Below are 21,992 nucleotides of genomic sequence, written 5' to 3' on the forward strand. Positions count from 1 at the left end.
GCAGAAGGCATCCAAAAAATACAAGAAATCACATTATAGAAGGCGAACTCCACCAATTGTTTACGGGTATTTACAAAGCTCAGTGAGGTCGAAGGGATGAAGTTTTTCACCACAATTTACAAACCCATGCTTTAATGCTGGCCAAGTGGTCTGTATGCAGATTCCAATGGCGTTCCAAGACTAGAACTTTCCCTATGAAGCCATTTGTTTTAAAACGCTGTGTTTTCGCCTCATTAGAATCTGTGGATAAGTGGGAAGGCCACAACACATCATAATATATGCCTTTCTAAGTTCAAAATATCACTGATTTATATTCCTAAAAAGTGCGAATAATGTGAAATATTTCTTTCTGGCGAGGTATTAAAAGCGACATACAATATCTTACAGGGGGGAAACGTTCCACCGAAAATTCAGGCTGTATTTTTGTGCAGCGCAGCCACAAAATAAAAAGCTTGGAGAAATTGTAGATTTTGTTGGAAAGGCAAGAGGAAAATTCTAAGCATGTGGCAAAAATAGCAGGTGCTACATAAGCCTCAGATATGGCTGAGAGAGAGAAAAAAACTGTAAGTGCTATGAAGGATGACAGAATGTTTTAGAAGACTTTACACGTGTAAAGCAGCATATATATATATATATATATATGTTTAATATTTCACTATAAGAACAACCTCCAAATGATCATTCGAATTTTTTTTAATAAATAATGGCGTGTTCATGAAAAGGAGAGAGTGTAGTATATATACATTTTGTTCTGCAAAGATTCATATTATGTGGTGAAAACGGCACACAGGTGAGAGCACCTGGGATGCTTACCTAAGAAACGGTTAAAGGTTCTACTTAGGCAAAACATTAACTGCACCGATAGTATGTTAAGTAAATATTTCTTAGAGCCTGCTTCAGTGTCACGTGACAATTAAGTGTTTTTGGCAAACAAAGAATTATATTTATAAAAAGGCATTCTTGGCATTCAACAGTCCTTTCAACTATGTTTCTATGCTGTTCTACCTACTCTGTTGAACTTGACAATTTTGTATCTAGAAACATACTCGTGTCTTCATGAAGTATGTAGAGGAGAATTTATAGCACGGCAATGCCTTGGATTGTGCAAATTAGGTCAAGGGTAACCAGAAGAAGCGCAGTGTAGAGGACAATATAATGCCTAGCAATCCATTAAACACTCTCTGACACTCAACAGGTAGAAATGGGCATTTTACTTATGATTCTTTACCTATGATTCAGCGTCTCGCTTGACCCCTTGGCTGCTGGAGAGCTGAGCAGACATGGCACATCATTGTTCCTCAAGGAGTTAAGACATCCCTTGCATTCTGGAAGTAGCCTGATTATTAAACACCATTCATAGCCAAATATGCAAGCTATGCAGGATCACATCAATCAGCAGGCAGCACAAACCCTTAATCCAAGAAAGCTCAACGACCACATTATATGACACACGGATCTTGTGAACGAGATCACTGCAGCAGCTCGTGGAAGAGTCTCAGAATAATTGCCTGTTTTAATCATGTTCCTTAATTCACTAAAAAAAAACTCATTAAAAAAGTTCTCTTACCTTAAAGTAGCTCCCTCGGTCCTCCAGCTGTGTCACTTCCATTATCATCTGAGAGGTCTTCTGACTGAAGGTTGTACTATTTTTCCAGTGCTTCTGAAAAAAAAAATACATTTAATGGTTAGTCCAGTCTGTAAGGAAATTCCTCTGGAAGCTACAAAAACAGTTACAACACATACCAAGCCAAGATCTTTTCCGTCAACAGTGCCCGGCCATTTGTTTCCAACCAGAGCCTCTGAACGTCTGATTTCTCATCTTATTTGTGAGGTGCGCAGAAAGAGCTTTATACCCAAACCACTGGATGGTCGATGACAACACAGTATGGCGTGGGAAGTCTGTTTATTTTCTCAAGGATATTTTTCTATCTGCTTCCCTATTAAAGAGACACAACTGCTTTGTGTGAGATTCTCTACACCATGCAACTGACCAGAACAGCAGTGGGGGGAGTTGGATTGCAAATGATTTGGAATGTTAAGTATTGAAAAGCACTATTCTGCATGCTTTATTCTGCCAGGCTACGACGGAAAAATGCATTGCGGAGCTCCATTTTTTAATGGATTTTACATTGTGACATCAACCTCTATTCCCAGGGCTAAATTTACATCCCTGTCACCCTAAGGAACAGATGCCACAGGCGTCACTTTGTAGGAGGAGCACAGGCAGAAAATAGAAAAATATAGACAACAAACTGGGGGAAACTGGTAAAAAAGGAGTGTAACGTGAGTAGGCGTGATACTGTTAAGTTAAATGCATATTGCCTCCCATGGTGCCCGACATGGGGCCATAGGCACATCAATAGTCATCCTAGTGGGAAATCCTATACAACAGAATTTAACCCATATAAAAACCAGTTGCTTCATCAAGGCTGCTTACTCCTTTGCGATGACACCCTGCTAATTATTTTTAAAAATAAAGTATGATTTTAACATTAACATTAATATTGTTCTTCTTATGAAAAAAGGAGGAGTATTTGAATAACTCGGTGAAAGAGGACACCGCATCAACCTCGGAGCTTTCAACAAATAAGACCTACAGTGACATTACTACTAATTTAATTATGCGACTGGGCTACTCAGATTTTTTGGGCCAATGCCTGTTTGTGAGTTTCACTTGCACTTCCACATACAGCCACCGGGGTTCCTGGAGCAAACAAGGACTCGCAACTCTTTCAGTCTCCTTTGAAGTTCTTCTTGGGGAATCTGTGGTGTGTAGTCCTGGATGGTACTCAGGGAATGTATTGTATTCCAAATGTGTTTGACTTCTAGAGTATTGGCACACTTGAATGGATTTGTCCTCTGGGCTGAACGTAGCCAGCACTCATGCATTGTTGTATTTACTAACCTGGGAGTTTGTGGGAGAGGTGCAATTTGAACTCAATGACATTATTATTAATTATGAAGCACCGGTCACAGTGAGCTTCTTCTGCAAGAAGGGCTGGGCTTAACCTGTATAATAAATATTAATATCAATTCAAATGCTAAACTCTTCTGCAAACTGCAGAGTTAGTGTTGAATACACTCCAATAGTTTTACATTTAGGATGTTTTCTTTAGGTAAAATGCCATAGCTGCTGCATCCCTCCTTCATACGCTTGGTTTTCGTGTGTTGGGTTAACTCTTATCCAGGGTGAGAAACTATGATGCTTCTACAGAAGTTAACTCATTAGGGAACTTAGCCAAGTTTTGTTGAGTCATCGTTTTTGTTATGTAATGCGGTAACCATCTCCAAACAATGTTTTCATTCTGGGAAACTGGAGGGATGTCGGCAATGCTAGTCTGAACCAGCTACGTGCAAATGAGACTTGGTCTTTCATTCAAAGGGTTAATCAGACGGGCTTTATTTAGCTTGTTTTTCTGTTAGGGACCATTTATCAAACTTAGAAAATAAACTGTCGTTCCCTGGGCTTGTTTCCATGTGATAATCGTGCTAATTACTCATTTCCGTCTTTTACTTACTGTATCATTAGGGCTTGGTATTTATGGGGCAGGTTTGTGCCGCCCAATTTAGAATGTTAATGTGCTGCCACCTTCCACATACCTAATCCACTTAATGGAGTATAACACTTTACTTTAGTAAAATGAGTTGAAATCTGGGATAAACTGACTTTTAAACCTAAGCGCCCTATTACATTTTTGCTTGAAGTTCCTATGGCATTAAATTGCTTCCAAAACATGTTATTTCATCCAGGTCAGTACTTCTATTAAAGGGACTGTCATGACATAACGAAGAGTGCGTGTTAAATCACTCTACATATTTTAATATAAATTCCAAAAAAACAAAACAACAAACTCACATGATAATGGCTTGGTGACAATGGCTGTTTTTAACATTTCTGCGCTGCTCGTGTTTAGCTATAATTTTGTTCTTTCCCATTTACTGAACCCACACAGGTTATACATTGTTTTTTTCAGGACAAGAAGGGCTTTCTTTAGATGTCATTTTGATTTTTATATATAGGATCCAGAATGTTTCACGTTTTTGTTACATAATAAATCTATCACCCTTCCTAGGACCCAAAATGATTTGTTCAATTGCAAAAGCTTTTAGTTTTGAATCATCTTCATGGTGATATTCTTTAAAATGTTTAGAAACTGTATATTGATCATATAATAATACATACATAATATTATATCTGTGTTTATATATATGTTTCTTAAACATTCTACAAGTCCTTCCCACATATTGGAGGCCACACGGACACTCTAAAAGATATACAACAAATGTGGAACGATTATTTATAAAACTTCTATATTCTAATACTTTTCTCAGACACACAGAACAGTGATTACAATTGCCACACTTATACCATCACTTTAAAGGGGCATTACAGCAACACCGCTTGGGTGAAGAAAGCGACCGTAGATCGCCTTTTCCACCCGTTTAAAGTCATGATGGACTGTCAGTTGTCATCAAAGGGGTTAAAGGCGATGTTTCCTATTTTACCATGTGAAATTTCTTAGTTCATCACCGTAACCTGAGCAGCATGCTCAATGTGAAAGGGTTAAGGGTCCAAATGAAATGGACAGGTTGTTGGGATTGTCAATTCTTAACTCAGCTATCCTCCCATTAGATGTTGTAGCGGCTGATACAGTGAAGGAATTTAAACATGCATGGGATAGTAAGTAAGATGAGATCATGGACCGATTAAGGTCTGCGTCATTACATCAGAAAAAAATGGTCTGACTAAATGGGCCAAATGATTCTGACATCTTATTCTATGTTTCTATGTTTTTATTTGGAGCAAATGCCCTGCACATACTAATGGCGCTTGTTTTCCATGAAAAATAGCATTTAACTAAGGAAATGTATTTAAAAAAATATATAAAAATGACAGAATAGCTTGCATTTCCATAAAGGTTAAGGATTTTATTGCACACGACACAAAATAAAGAAAGAAAAGCCTGTCTCTGTACAGGACACATTTTAAATAGTTTAATGAAGAACAACGCTGAATAGAAGTCCTTCCGGAAGTACGGATTCAGAGGGGAGAGATTTCTTGTGGGTACAGCTGCACTAACACAAAGCCACACTTCAGCTGCTGCATTTATCAAATCCTGGCAACCCGTCACTATTTTCTTATTTTCCTTTATTTATATATTTTCTATTGGGGTCTTTTGATGAGATGACAAAATAAAAATCTCCAAAGCTCTCCTGTGTTCAACAGAAGAACTGTCTTTATAGGGTGTAATCAAGTTTCTGTATGTCATCTCGTTATGTTATATACTAACTGTTATGTCCTGTCTACCCTATGTACAGCACGACACTATATAAAAAGATAAATAATATTAGTGCCAAGAGGGGAATAATTTTGCTATATATATATATATATATATATATATATATATATATATATATATATATATATATATACTTTTACCATTATACTTTTACTGGAAGCAATGATACCTTCAACATTCCAGGTATCCAAATAGGAACATCATAATATATGTAGTAAGTAACACTTATGGTTGGACCACAAGGAAAAATTTTTTTTACAATAGAATACACAGCATATTTGGTTCTGTGGAGTTGAAATTAAGGACATTGCTATGTTCTGTGTAGTTAATGTAAATATTTCTATAAACTACCATTGCAACATCATGTACAAAACCAGATGTCATCAGGAAATGTAAAAACGGGAAATAGTACTCTCTCTCTCATGTTTGAAGTGAGTGCGCTGATCCATTTGGACTGTATATATCAGCAGCACTCCCTTACAATTAATGCTAGTTGAGGTGAGTGCTTCCCTGTTGGACTTGTGAGTATATATATATATATATATATATATATATATATATACACATACATATGAGGTCAGGCACTGATGTTGGACGAGAAGGCCTGCGGCCTGCTTTCTAACCTCATTTAAGCCAGGCATGTCATGGGTAGGGTGACCACATGTCCCCCGCAATGGGAATAAGTCCCATTGTCCTGGAATTGAAACGCCGTCCTTTTGAATGAAATATCAAAAGGAAATATTTCATTCAAAAGGAAGCTGTGATCACTGTACATGAAAGTTCCCAAACACGTCGTCCTATTCTCAAAGTTAACAGTCCAGGAAAGCGAACTACATGGGAGATCTCCACCATCTATAATAAGAGGGTTAATTCCACTTGTTAGATCTTTGTTAGATCAGGTTGGATCAACTGTTTTTTTTGTTAAACTAATTTTCAAACTTTTATATATAGCTTTATTAAAAAGAAAGCCAAGATTGAACAGTATACCATTTTTTAAAGGACATCAATCTCCAATGGTGCAGAAAGGCACTCTGTAGTATCCATGAGCTTGATTTAAGGAACCATCTACAATCCATAACACAATACGTTGCCAACCTCTTAAATGCGCCTACACATTTAGTGAAAATATGTTATAATCGGTATGTTATAGTCACATCACAGAATGTGACTATATTCTAAACCACTGCACAAATAAGAACAAAGAAATCCTGTTTAGGAAACATTGTTGCCTCAGAGGAAGCTCATTGCAGCCAATGCTAGTGTGTGTTCTCTTATGTTTGTCGATGTTTCACTAGTGGTATGAATGGGAAAAAAATATATGCCTTGATAAGAGGCTCTCCCCATGGAAGTGACAATGGACAATGTGAAGTTATAATTAAGTCTACATTGCCCCTGATTCAGTGGCATATATAATTAGGAGTAGTGTAAGCCACTTTTTTATGCTAAAGCCACATTTTTATGCTAAAGTCTATATGTTGGTATTAATATGGTTAAATTGTGATATAGAAATGTTTTCCTGTTGATTTCAATCACAAACCTTGCACTTTCAACCTTTGTCTACACTAATTAAGGTTTACACAAGTTATTGAATCAATTGAAGGGACGCAATTAATTAATTAGTCATGATGGTTCTTATGAGATCTATGCCATAATTAATGGACTCCAATGTGGATGCCACATGTTTTTAAGTAGCATTTTACACGTGGTGCTCAGCAAAGCATGAAATGAATGTAAGACTAGTAAAAGAAAAATGGCAAATTCTTGTAAAAACCCACTTTCCCTTCGTTGGCCTACATTAAAGGGAATTTGTCAAAAGAAAAAGGACTCAGTACTGTATCTAATGATATTTATTTCCTCTAGGTACAAATGTCCATAAAATACACGCAAAACAAAACAAAAAATCACTGCTCAGGCAATATCTGTCCAAACTGTACAGCAAAAGCAAATTTAATTTAGATTATAGGACTGCAACAAACGCAAAATCTGTCTTTGACCAGTAACACAATCTTTATAGATATTATGTGTATTTTAGGTATTACTTTGCCTGGAAAACATAATCCTGGCTCTAGTTTGCAGAGACCTAAATCACATAATTATGGGGTTGGTTTCCATGCAATAAAACCAGAGAAAAAGAAACATAACAGCATGTGAGAATGTTTAGGGAAATGACAGGCACAGGATGTCACGTATTATGAAATTACTCAAATTTCAAAAAGACAAAACTTAAAAAATAAGAAAATACATTACAATATATATATATATAAAAAATAAAGGGACAATATACAGCCTCCAAAAGCCACATTACAAAAGAATGCCTATGAAAGTACTCTGTAAGTCATTTAGTGTGTAATCTTCAAGAAAATGATTCTTGTCACTGATTGGCTGCTTGAAGCATCCAATCAGAAGCTGCAAAGTGCTTCCATTTAAATCAATGAGAGGACTTTCCCTGCATGTGCACGGGGGTCTGTACAGACCATGCTGGCAGCGTTAACAAAGCCAGCACTGGAACTGACCGGTGGCAAGTAAATCACATGCATGAGGATGTGTTTGGTAGAATACATCTCCCGCACTGAAAATAGTAGGGGATTGGGGAAGAGGCCACACTGTAAATGTAAAGAGACCTCTGAGCAATCATATAGACTATTTGACAATGTTTCAAAATTAATTTGTAGCTGTTGAAAGCGTAATAAGTTCTCCTTTACATTCGCCATGATTTGACAGACTGGGAATAGCAAAAGGCAGCATCAGGTGTTATGAGTTCATGACTAGAAGGCGAAGGGTTGAAAGTTGGCTCTTAAGGAAACAGTTGTTATTTTTTTTAACTTTACAAATGCTGCTTAATGTCTCTGTGGGTAACACTTTGGAGAGTTGCTAAGCCTCAAGCCTGTGTAGCTGGCTAACAACCCTCAAGTAAAGTGGGGTAGCGGTAGGCTCACTAGTGTGAAAAGCAAAGATCAGAGATGAGGCTCTCCAGACAGCTTGTTATCTAACCGAGCACAGTTTCTGAGTGAAAGGCTGCTCAGATTTCACAGACAGAAGAAGTCAAGCAAACACAACTTCATTCCTGAACAGAAATGAGAATGACTGTCCCTTTAAATACACAAAGGATTCCAACGGGGTAAAAAGAAATGATTTTTACTCAGCTTCCTGCTTTCTATTCCTGTTTTCAACCTGTTGCTACCACACAAGTACATTGTATTATCATATTGTTCTGCTGGAACCTGCAGCCTGTATGATTGCTTACTATTCATGGTGTGCATGAAAGGAAACCAGAAAGAATCATTGATTAATACATTTGCAGTTTTTCCAGTAATGCAAACCATACTTCAAAGTGGAATGATACTTGGTTCCTCTATGTATGCATGCATGTATACATAAAACATAGGCTGTTGCCTGCGATGCGGCCCATTAGACTTAACAGTGTTTTGCATGGAAATTTATTTTGAACAATTTATAACAATAATTTACCAATATTCAAATATTTGAATATTTTCCATTTGTCCTTTTAAAGACCCAGGTGCCTCTATCCCTCTTCCCTGATGTTAGCATTGCCATATAGACCATTTTTTCACAAAAACATTTACTATTATTATTATTATCTTTTATTTATATAGCACCAACAATTTACACAGCGCTTAATACAATGCCTATATTCAAGGGGCATGACAAGACGAGAATTGACAGACTAAGACAAACCGATACATTAGGTGGAGAGAGCCCTGATCGCAAGCTTACACAGGTTGCTGATCATCGAGTATTAATTGACTTGAATAAAATGGCTGATAAAATGGCCTCCTTTTTCTAGGCGCTCGGAATGTTTACAAGGTAAGAAAGTATCACAGTGTTCAGCAGCCCTAAAAATAACAATATAGCTACAACGTATATAAAAACTGCAGATGTAAGTTCAGGAATCAAATTGTGTTGATACAAAGTATTATTTTCTTTTAAATTACGTCACAAAGTTATGGTGATCCATCCCTTTAGCCAACCCCTAACCTTACCCTGTGAGAATGATTTTTACTCTATCAAAGCACAGTCCAACAAGTGTTTATTTTTACTGGCCTTCAATCAAAGCAATCTGAAGAACACGCTCACCAGTGATATCAAAGAGCGCTCCCCTGACAAAACACTGACACGGGTCAGCTGGAGCTCTTTATTCAGGGTATGTGATGAAAGATTGAAAGGGGTTAATTTCAAATCCAATTCCTTTTATAAATATTAACCCAGTAGATTCCAGTGTTTGGCAATACTCATTTCCCATTTTTAATCTATTACCGGTAAATGTAGCGCTACAAAAATTTTAGGTATCTTCATTGATATGTTAAATATGTTACAATTGATTCAACACCAATAGTTAAAATAAAAATTATCACAACAAAATAGAAAGCTGCATGCATTACATACATTTTCCACATACATTAGACTTCATGGATTTCATTTTCTCACTCATGGTCCAAGACCTTTAACTATTCCCAAGCATCTCATTTTGCTAAAAATCCATCACTGCTGTCGTCTCCTGAATTACACTTGTTAGAGGAATATTATCTCACAAAAACAGACTTCTTACCCACCAGGTCCATAAATATTTAACTTGGGGCCAGAAATAACTACACAGCAGAAATATGATATACAATATCTGTACCCGGGTTTAGGATAAGACAGCCCAAAGAAGGAAATCTAGTAACTTGGTGGTAATGTCGTTCTGGGTCATGTCTTATAACCTCAGAAATAAACATACACTACATACACAGTCATTACTCAACAGACAGACATACAATTTAGCCAGACACTGTGTGTGTGTGATATATATATATATATATATATATATATATATATATGTATATGCTCTTATACTTAAAGCGGTAGTAATGTCTATAGTTGTTATTGCTATACAGCCTAACATTACAGATAGGGAAAGCAGGATATCCCACCACACAACCAGACACCATCCTCCCTGCACACCACCCCCAACCACCTGCTTCTGGCACGCTTTCTCTGTACACACTCCTCTCCTACCCCCAACGCAGGCATATTCTCTCCAAACAACACCTCCCCCCCCCGCGCATCCACAGTCTCCCAGCAGCCCCCAGCACACTCTGGTGCTCAGTACCAGAGATCCAGAAGACTGTGGATGGGGAGGACCTGCCTCATTGCAGGATTCTATAACCCCAAATCCGGACTGCTCTACATCAACAGAAGGAAGATTTGGGATGTATGTTATTGCTTTACTGATTTAAGTCTTTTCGTAAAAGAGCAGTTTCAGTTGTAACATAAAACTACATGACTGTTTCATTATAAATGGCTACCTCCCAGGGCAGGAACAAGTTGGGAATAAGAATCAGCCCTGGCATTGTAAGGCCAGTATCTGCTAAATGACATGTGTGCGGCCACCTGCTGGATACTCGAAGGTCTGCCTGGATCTGCCTTGGGCTATCAGCCAAACATCTTTTACAATTTGCTTTTTGTTTGAGATATGACTCGAGATTCATGGCTGGTTCTACACCAAATGACACTTCAGGCACAAATACATTTTGATTTCTCTTCCTAGTTTTCATGTGTACACAATTTAGTTAATAAACACAATTTCTGCTTTGCCGTGCAGTTTTATCTAAACATTATTGTGACCTTTAGGGCTGTAAAACACTGTGATACATTCATACCTAACATTCTGAACCTTAAAGAAGGACATCAGAGAAGGATTCCGGTCCCAATGGGCTGTAAAACACTGTGATACATTCATATCTAGCATTCTGAATCATAAGGAAGAACATCAGAGAAGAATTCGGTCCCAATTGGAAGAGCAGCCCAGGGGCTACCGCCACCTTGGACCTGTCTCATTGGAAAGAGTTTGCCACTGCCTGCCTACAATAATGGTGCTAAGAACGCCCTGTTGAGAATGATTGATCATTGACTTAATAATGGGTGACAAGTCATTGGTGAATGATTAACTTTTACGATCACAGCCTAAGTATAAAATCAATAATAAAAACAATAACGGTTACTTTATTTAAACAAAATAAACATAGAGCAAACAGCATTAAACATGCTCAGAATGTAAAAGTAATTTATACCCAAGGGCTATAACTAACCCCATTACAAGGATTGCACTGTAAGAAGACTTCTGTAATGTGACATTTTAGCAATTTCTGCTGGGATGAGGAAATTACAGCACACTGGTTGTGATTTACAACCTACAATTCTTTAAAAAGGATTTGTTGAATAATGTATTCTGTGAAAAATTCACATTAAAGAGCTGGAAAATTGGATACGCCTGTAACCTGAGTGAGAAATGATTATCCGTGATAGTGAAATGCCTTCCGACAAATATGGATTTTACTATGTAGCTTTTTTATAACACAAGAACATTAAGAGATTTTTATGCCATTCTAGAACACAATTCATGAATAAATCATTGTATTTATGTAAAGCATTTAAAGTACCAGTTAATATATATGCAAGTACAGACTTCTTAAACTATACAAAGTGTAACGCTCGCTTACGAAAAGCTTACAATCTAAATGATCGGCAGATAAGCAGACACAAAATGATTTTAAATGTGTCAAGTAATTTAGGAGAGCAGATTCTCTTTATTTTAGGTGCTAAGCAACAAATGCGGTTGAATGAATTTTGGATGACTGAATACCAATTGTATTTCTACCTTGGGGTATCAGTCCAATTCACAGCTCTCCTGATCATGTCTGAGAACTTCCCAGGGTAGGCGACCAGGTATGGCTAGCGTGTGCAGAACCTGGTTGGGGACTGGAAACGACCAAACATGTTCCCTGTCTCTGTAAGTCAAATTGTTATGTTACATACTACTTGTTATGTCCTGTCTACCAATTGTACAGCGCTAGGGAATTTGATGGCGCTATATAAACAATAAATAATAATAATATTATGGCAGGTTGATCATCTAGGTATATCTAGCTGTTTGCTTCAACAGTACAGGAGCTCAGTTTTGGGCTCTTAGTTAACCAAATAAAAATATTGGTTTTCGGCATTCTTGGAGAACCAAGCGAATGAACAGGAGAGTGGTAGAGTACAAATAAAGGTTTCAATCATAATGTTTGCATGAATACGTATAAGACTCAACTAATCTCCCCTTTATTATACTGTAAACTGTAAAGTGTTGAGTGTATCAGTTAGCACTAAATAAATAAAATATATATGCACAAAACCAGGTTATATGATGTGGTCAGACAAATGCATGTTTGCTTGCTAGTTACTTAGAATGGTGAAATGTCTAAGATCAAAGGCAAAAAGGTGGAGCTGGGACGAATGCATGCTACTTTCTCCACTGCAAACAGTCTCAAGAGTTAAAAGACTAGTAAGCAGTGGTAGCAGGTTTTGTAAGTGGTCTGGAGGTGTCGGAGAAGATATGGCAGATACAGGTCAACGAAATTAATCAAAGACAGTTAAAAGCTAGGAATGAGGAACTGGTACATTTTGATACAAAGAAAGCAGAGCTAAAGAAGGGAAGGATGTATATGTAGTTTAAGAAAAAAGCTAGAGCGAGGGGTTTTCCCCAGGAATGTCAGCCAAGCTGGGTACTAACACAAAGGAAGTTCATACAAAAATCTGTGACTGTTGGGTTGTCGGATTACAAGGGGCAAGCTTGTATAACAAACAGCAATGGCTAAACACAAATGTTGTAATTTGATATTTCTAGGGCCAGAGTATGAGGTTTGTGTAAGACAACAGGTGGCTGAAGGCCGCAAGAGGGTTTCAAGCAGGTTCCAAAAAGAACTCATGGAACCCAGGGCAATATTGAACAACATGGTACTGACAATGAGCACATTCACACAAGAAGGCAATCGTAATCGATAAAACCTTTATGATTCTGGAATTTTAAAAAAAGTTTTGCAGTTTCACATAGCGAGGAGTTTTATATTTACATTTATATTAAAGGCATAGTTACGTTAAAAATGATAACACTGTTATAACAATGTTTTGTATTCTATGTTTACCTTTCGTAAATTTTGAGGACGGAGGGACTATCTGGAATGTTTCTACTCATTGCGGAATCATTTCCTCTCCCTGCTGCCAAGGATCTCATTCCGACCCAGAAGTACAGCCAATGAGGCTCCACTATCTGCTGCTGGAGAAAACCAACACTGGAGCACCCGAGGCTAGGTGGGTGCATGAGGAACAGACAGAATGCCTTTGACAGCTCTACTCCACCTGTAGGGCTGGACTGAGGATTCAAATTAACCCCGTGGTTGATAAATGATATATGCTATGATGACGCCATGTTCTTGCATTCATTTGCACAGGTGGCAGTAAAGGTAAGTGACTTTTGCCCAATTAGCCAGATGGCAAATCATGGCCTATGTGCATGCATTAATTTAAGTAAATACAAATGAACAAGTTATAGATGCTGCTGTTAGAAATTCTGCAGTTCCTCTGGCATGATACAATCTGAAATATTTTGGGTGAAGCTACAATTGAAACCATGCACATGGAAGCAAAACGCTTGCCCATACAGCACACCAGAACATTACACAGATATTTTTAGAAATACTTATGTGAACAAAAAAAATAATATTATAGACAGATTTATGAATTAGGATTAGGGATAATGAAACATGTAATAGCTCCACCATTACAAAACTACCACATAATTCAAGGTGTCAAATGAATTTATACTGTGAAGCACAAAAGCATAGTTTTTTAAAGAGTTTCATATAAAAGAAACGTCAACAACCATGAAGAAGTATCACCTACTTCATAGCTGTCATGGGAAGGTTACGGTAAGATATGCAGACTGAGTTATGATGAGCATACCTGGAAACTCCAGAGAAAGTGCCGCTTTCACTAAGGGGAAACTCCAGTGAGTGACTTTCTATATGAAAAGACTGTATTAATAACAATGTTATTTATACCTGGATTTTGATGTTGCTGTCTGCTTGATGTTCTCCCTTTTCACAGGTTACAGCACCATTTGTAAACAGCTTGCCGTGGATCTAGCGCTCTTTCTTTATAGCATTTAGTGGGTTCTGGCCAACTTTGGTGGCCTATATCACGATCTAATATCGCCAGTCCTGTCATAGATGAAAGCAATCGTTGTTCCTCATTTTGTCTAGCTTATAGGTCAACATATAGGAAACATTTCTCCAGGAATGAAAGATGACAGATCTACGGAATTCATAGAGTCATATTAACTCATTGAGTAACTGTGCTGCACATCAAACACTTCTGAAAAAAAAGCTGTCGTGGCAAGAATAGCAAAGATGTTTCACTGTGATATTATTGAAGTCAGCTGCTTAATTTTGGTAACAGAATGCTTAAATTTTGATATTTAAGATAACTATTATAACACGTAAAAGGTTAAGCCCTGTGCTGATCGCTATCATAAGAGCTGCGAGGGAGCGAAGAAGGCTGTGAGAAATTCTCAGCTTCTTGGCTCACTTGACTAATACACCTTAAGGGAACTGCATGCATTTATCAGATTAAACAGATTAAATTAACAGTAACTGTTAAGAATGAAATGAGGGTTATATGAAACATCATTTAAAATTTCACAAAATGTGGTTTTAAAACAAGTTTCTTGGTTCTGTATTGGATCTTATTCTGATTTATTTATGGCCATCATATTCCGTAGCTCTGTACAATGGATACGCAGGAAATAAGTAGTATATACCATAACAATTTCACTGACAGAAACAACAGGTAAAGAGGGCCCTGCGTTTACAATCTAGAAGGATTATTTTCATGGTTTCTGCATTTGAAACATCCCGATTACAAGAATAGGTTTATGCACAACACCCTTTGAAGAAACCTACATCAATGACTAACTTTTCTATGAACGGGCAGTGCCTGCTAAAACTGAGAGAAAACTGTGGATCTAGCTGTTTAAAAGTATTTATAGAGTAATTACTGAAAGGTTTATGGGGTTTACCATAATCACACCTTGAAGACAGCTTTCATGCAATTCAATTCTCCTTTACTGTCAATTCATCTTCAAAGGAAAGCTGTCACAATTTCTTCCATAAAAGCAATAATCCACTTTTTAACCAGATAACTAGATTCCAACAGTGGTCATTTTAACTGAGCCTCCCAGCTGTCACCTTGTTCTTATGAGTAAGTTACCAGTAAGATACCAGCGTATATCTTTTGGACTTAAGTTTGCTGGTTTGCCAGTGAAAGAAGTCCATGACAAGCTATCACAAGATCTTCTACTATTAGGATGTAAATTGAAATCTGACCTAAGCCAACAGGTAGCTCTCCAGCTGTTGAGGAACTCAAACTCACACAAGGCACATCTTAAAAGATATGTAAAGTTCCTATAAAGAATTCTGGGATATGCTAACATAAAGCACCTATAGGATGACTTCTCAAACATTCTACTGTCAACATGGCTACCTTTTGTACCTTCAGGGAGGCCAACCATAGTACTCATCTCCTTTTGTGATACGGTTTTGAGCCAAAACTTTCTGGGTAATTATGTACGGTTAGATTTCCTGTAAAGCAGACTGGTTGCTTGCCAAAATCGTTGCTCACTGGAGGCGTAAGAAGGAAAACAATGCTCCTTAGCATCATACCTGTGCTCTTTCCAAATTTATTTTCCACACCAAATGTATTTTGTCCATGTGCCGCCCACTTCCTGATTTCAAAGCAATCTAAGTTTTGGATACTATGGCACAGACACCAGCAGTTCAAAGGAAGGAAAGGAAACCTACTTGAATCATGTCATCATCATAATTAACACAATTGTTTATAAGAGAAATACCGCAATGTCAAGGAAGCAACTTAGCATACTTTCTTATCACAAATCAGTGATACCGTTTGCCTCAATTACTGTATGATAACCAATATACTGTATACACTAACCAGCGGCAGTAAAAGAGAGTGTGGACTTATAGGAACATTCAAGAAAGTTATCCAAAATCAAAAATGGCAGAGTAGATGTGCCAGTTGGTTCTTTTCTGCCATCTCTATGTATTTATGAGTTTGCCCGAGAATGCATCTAACCCAACAGTGTTTAATGACAAGCAGTATAGTTTCACACTTACTGATAATATCATTTGATCACCAAAACAACTATAGATGTGTTTAATTCACCTTTCCAGCCAGAATTGTGTTGAAATTACATGAAGTTTCAATGTAATATTTTCGTTTTACAGCACGTAAAAGTCATGATAAAAAAAAACCATATTGTTAACAATACTGTTAATGAAACACTAAACCCATGTACGTATTTATGGATAAATATGCGAAATCTCTGCTTCACTAAACGGTGCTTAAAAATAGGATTATTAAAAGGGATACTGGTTTTATGTTTAAAAATGTAATTCACGTTGGAGTGTTTTCCAGTGGAGTTCAACTAATACTGGTGAGTGGCTGCTACCTTTCTGGGGAAAATCTACTACATTGTAAGATGATGGCACTATATCAATTAATAATAATAATAATAATAATAACATGTTAAAACATTCAGTACATGGCAGGAAAAAGATCAGATTTGATATATATATATATATATATATATATATATATATATATTCATTACAGCATAATATATTAATTTCCTAGCGAACTTTTATTAAAGGGGAGGTGTCACATAAAACAAGATCCTCCTTGAGAATAAAATAGAGAGCTGTATGTAGTGATGTAGGTTAGAATTGACAAAAAACTACACAGGTAGTATGATAAACGATAGTCAGGTTAGCAGGTAACAGAGCTAAAGCGCATACAACGCTATAACGCAACAACCTCAAGACATCATATTACAAAAAAACTAGAACTGCTTTAAAAAAGAAAACAGTAGAATAGTAAAAAAGGTTTTCTTTTTACTAGTAGAAAAAATGGTGGGAATTTCTCTTTAAGGACAAGTGGACATCTCTTTTCTCTGTCCACATGTGACCTTTGGTCCTGGAATGTTTGAATATAAATGAAATGGTGACAGCCATCTGTCCCTTGAAATAACAAATCCCTTCTTTTGAATCCAGGAACCTGTAGAATGATGTCATGAAACAGCTGCCACATGAGATAATATATATATATATATATATATATATATATATATACATACACACATATAATATTTGTCTATACAGATTTTAAATATGACTATAACATCAGAATATGCCCAAATGTCTACCAACTGACCCCAAATATACCCATCCCTGTCTGATTTCTACACAATTAAAATGCGTCAGAGGCACTTATTGTGCTAAAATTATATGGGAAGTGCAGGATATAGCAAGACCAGACATGAGATTTCCTTTAGATGTTGAAATACACTTTTGCCAGACTTTACACTTCTGAAAAAAAAATATTCTCTTTCATCTCAAAGCCTCATTGAAATCCCACCTGCACATAATGGTCAAAAAGAAGGCATTGTAAAACAATCAGTGTTACAGAGACAATGTTACCCTATGGAGACCTGCATAATACAGGAGTACCTAAAAGATACATTATATCATCACCTCCATTCAGCTTCACTATGCAATTGCTCCAACAGATTCCCTGAACCCAAAGAGAGATTATAACGTATTTAATGCTGGTTTAACCCTTAGCAAGCCAGTCTCACCCCCTTTACAGAAGAGTCGCACAGTCCATATAGTGTCAATTTAAGTAGATCGCTGCAATACTGCACTCTCGATCTCATGGATCCCTGTGTGGTTACCAAAGCAGATCCCTTACCGTGTGAAAGTTTTTACAAACTGGGTAATAAAACATCAAACACACAATTCTTAAGAGGCTGTGTTTAAAGCCCGAAGCCATGCAGTAACCTAACCCCTGCGGTGCTTTTCTGAAATTCCCAGCACACGGTTATACACACATTCCTTATTCCGTGATTACACGATCTCCTCCAGTATTCAGCAGGTAGAATATGAAATCGCTGAGTAGGGATGGTCTGTGTTGACAATGGAACAAGGGCAATTTACTTGGCTCCTGAGCCATCTCCAGCTTGCCAGCCACACAATACAGCGCACACACACACACCCGCACACCCCACCAGCCGCTGCTGGCTTCACTCCAACACTGCACTGGCTCCTACCTTGCGCTGTATGGAGAGTCCTGACTCCGGTGGCTACGGCTGATCCGTGTCCCTTTCCCTTTACTCTTCTATGTCTGCGTGTCCACACACTGGACTTTCCGTGTCCCCGCAGACTGAAGCCTTTCCTCTAAAGACAGAAGGCTACCCTTTTCAGACATCCCAAGGCGCATGTGCATTCTCCTGCCCTCCCCCTGCTGCATCGCTGACTCCTTTCACCCCAGGCAAGACAATACCGATAATAAGGAGGAGGTTACAGTTTGCTGGTCCAAGGCAAACTTTGCCCTTTCTTCAGTTTCCCCGTCACGTGTCCCAGGCACTTTAAGTGTCTCTTTTCTCCCTGGTAGCAGTGTGTCCACTCGTGCACATCCCACTCCCTAAAGACGTGGGTAAAATGTCTCAAGTCTTCTGGTTTATAGTCAGAATGATCTGTACAGGTATATGACGCAGTATTAAGATTCACTGACGTCCCTGATCTGCTATTTTTTTTAACTCTTACTATTAAAAGTATTCAACTGAATTCTATAGGAAAATTTGGATTTTTTTTATTATTGTTTTTCAGAATTATCTGTACCGGTAGATGAAGTGGTAATAAAATTCACTGATGTCTCTGATTTTATTATTATTATTACTATTATTACTTTTTATTATTATTTTTAGTTTATATATATTATAATATATGTTATTTATTATTATTATTATTATTTTAAAAGAAGTTTCAAAATTCAGTCCTAGCTGTTACTTACACATCCTCATAGGAACAAGCAACATAGAAATATGCAATTAAATAATAAAAAAAAATCCAAATGTTCCTATAGAATTTAGTTGCTATAGAATTCTAATGTGTATATATATATATATATATATATATATATATATATATATATATATGTATATATAAAATGAATGATATTTGGTTATGAACAATATATGGATCATTGGCTTATTGAGAGTATAATTAGTTGTTGGTGATGCATGAGCTATTCATTTTACAATGCGGTTTCTTCTGATTATTAATATTTAAAAACATGTGGTTTAAATGCATTCAATTTTCTTAAGGTGAGCTGACAGATGCAATAGTACTAGGGTCAAAGAGTTCTCTGAAAATAACATGGGGAATTCCCTTTCTTCCGTGAACAAGGAAAAGGTTCCACTACGTTGGTGTAAACAGAGAACAGGGCAATGTCGGAAAAGTCTATAAGGAAAGACAGCGGTCACAAGCAAAGTAAAGCTGAGGGGCTTAACAGTTTCAAAATAACAGGCTGGCTGGACTCACTATATCTTATCTTGAATTATTAAATGATGAATAAAATGATTATTAAGTGAGAAAACAATGGGTTGACAGCTCAAGGCTTCAGGACATTCTTTAAACCCCCATACACACCAGTGACTTGCGCTAGAGTCGCAAACTCTGCTAAAAGGAAATGTATGACGGTATAGAAATGATGTTATTCTGTTAAAAGAGCCATAACATCACAGTGTGTCTTTCCACACACATTGTGTCTGATTGAGGCACCTGGCATGTAAATTATGCCAGCGGGTCCGATAAGCAGAACATTTGCTAGGACAGCCGATAGTTGAGACATAAGTCTGGTTATTCTGGCAAAATTCGGGACTGTTGGCAGCAATGCATGAATGGATAGGACTTCTGTTAGACCTCCATACTTTACCCTCCTGCAGTACAGCTGAAAACATCAAAGGGTACGTATAAAAAGAGATTTGGTGCACATTTTGAAAATGGTCTTCTTACCATATAAACCAGTTGGATGCTCCTTCTGATTTGACCATTCCATCGGTTCCCAACGTTTTAGATGGCCAAAAATGCTCTTTTTTACTGTTAGATGATGTGGTAAAGATGGAGGACTTTACTACCAAGACATGTACCACATTTTCACAGAAGGCATCCCATCCTCAAAAATAAATAAATTTAATACAAAAAAAAAATATTTAGGTTGCCCATTTATTTGTTAATGGTGTGACTACTAGAAACATGTGGTAGTCACCATGCCACTCTGATGGCTTTATAATGAACCATGAACCATGAAAATGACAGACCCTTCATCTAATTTGGGGATGGTGTTCATAAGAGTTAATGTAAATGGTGAATAGTTACGCCATGGGGACAGGACTATTACATACTGGTAGGGTTTTTGCATTAGAAAAGAGTGTAGCTGTAGGTTTATTAAATGAGATAAATCCTTTTCACCTTTATCAGTCCCCATTGTAGATACATTTACTGCTATGCACTTCTCTTGAAAACTGAAATCCAATATTCGAGTTTCATTTACTGAAGCATATTTTCTATCCCGCATAAACTAACCCGTCATGTTTATCTACTAGTATTTCCACCAAACCATGAATAACGATGATGATGGTAAATCAATAGACATTAACGTCATGATTGAAAGGGATTTATCGCCTAATACATATAAATCTGTCTCAATGGATAGTATTTCCCACATGCTTACAACTAGTCAGACGTATTTGGTTCCTCATACCTTCCTGTGGCCAAACAAAGCAACATTCTCAAATTCTTTTTCCCTGTAATAACAGTTTTTTTGTTTATTTATACAGATTTTACTATTTTACTACATCCGGGTCTGCATTGTATAGATGTGTTAATTTAGCTGATGTTTAGCAATGTTCAGACACTCATGTTCTTAATTCAGAATGTGGGACTTTTTTCTTTTCTTTAGGGTGTTTTTACTAGTGGAGGGTATTTGAAGTTCGGGGGTCATTTTAATGTTTCTGTTATATGACTCCTAGCAAATAATTTTCTACATAAATCTCTCTGTTCTAAAAATGCTTCAAATGGGTGAACTGCTAGGAAATCATAAAGCCTTTCTGACCTATCCCTTGATACACTCACATATACCGTATTGGCTCGGATATAGGCCGCCCCCGCAGTAGCGTACCTAGCGGGGGGCGGGGGGGGGGCGGTCCGCACCGGGTGCCGCTCATCAGGGGGGTGCCAACTTGCCGGCACCCGGCACCCCTCCAGAGACGGACAGTAATGTCCGCCGCTGGAGGAGCAGGCTCGCAAGAGAGCGGTATCGGAGGTCTTTAACAGACCTCCGGCTCCCTTGAGTGATTTTAAGCCGGTTCCCTTGAACCGGCTTAAAATCACTCAAGGGAGCCGGAGGTCTGTTAAAGACCTCCGATTCTGCTCCCTTGCGATCCGCGCGGCAACTGCTGCTGTGCAGAGGGCACTGTGGGCGCGGCTTCAGTGCCGCCGGGATCTGACAACAAACCCCGGCGGCACTGAAGCCGCGCCCACAGTGCCCTCTGACCCGGAAGAAGACAGTAGAAGAGGAGCGAAGAGGAAGACTGCTGTAAAAAGAAAAGACTGCTGTAAGAAGAAAAGAAGGAGAAAATAAGGTAGGAAATCATTCATTAAGACTGAGTGACAGTGAGAGTGGATTGGTATGTGTGGAATCTGTGGATTGGTATATGTGTGGATTGGTATGTGTGGAATGTGTGGATTGGTATGTGTGGAATCTGTGGATTGGTATGTGTGGAATCTGTGGATTGGTATATGTGTGGATTGGTATATGTGTGGATTAGTATGTGTGGAATCTGTGGTATGGTATGTGTGGAATCTGTGGTATGGTATGTGTGGAATCTGTGGATTGGTATATGTGTGGATTGGTATATGTGTGGATTGGTATGTGTGGAATCTGTGGATTGGTATG

General features: G+C 37.8%; 1 protein-coding gene across 2 annotated transcripts in view; it reads right to left on the reverse strand.

Annotated features, from left to right (window-relative positions):
- The window catches only part of RIN2 (Ras and Rab interactor 2), a 64,850-nt gene extending 46,340 nt beyond the window's left edge, over nt 1–18,510 (reverse strand). For both annotated transcript variants that reach the window (XM_053459840.1, XM_053459841.1), the window contains exons 1-2: nt 18,304–18,510; nt 1,568–1,660 (exon numbers count right to left, since the gene is read on the reverse strand). In XM_053459840.1, coding sequence (XP_053315815.1) covers nt 1,568–1,615 — 48 coding nt within the window. In that variant the 5' untranslated portion in view covers nt 1,616–1,660; nt 18,304–18,510. The remainder of the gene's footprint in view (nt 1–1,567; nt 1,661–18,303) is intronic.
- Nucleotides 18,511–21,992: the final 3,482 nt, after the last annotated feature.

This window comes from Spea bombifrons, chromosome 3 (genome assembly GCF_027358695.1).
Source record: "Spea bombifrons isolate aSpeBom1 chromosome 3, aSpeBom1.2.pri, whole genome shotgun sequence".
Taxonomy (NCBI): domain Eukaryota; kingdom Metazoa; phylum Chordata; class Amphibia; order Anura; family Pelobatidae; genus Spea; species Spea bombifrons.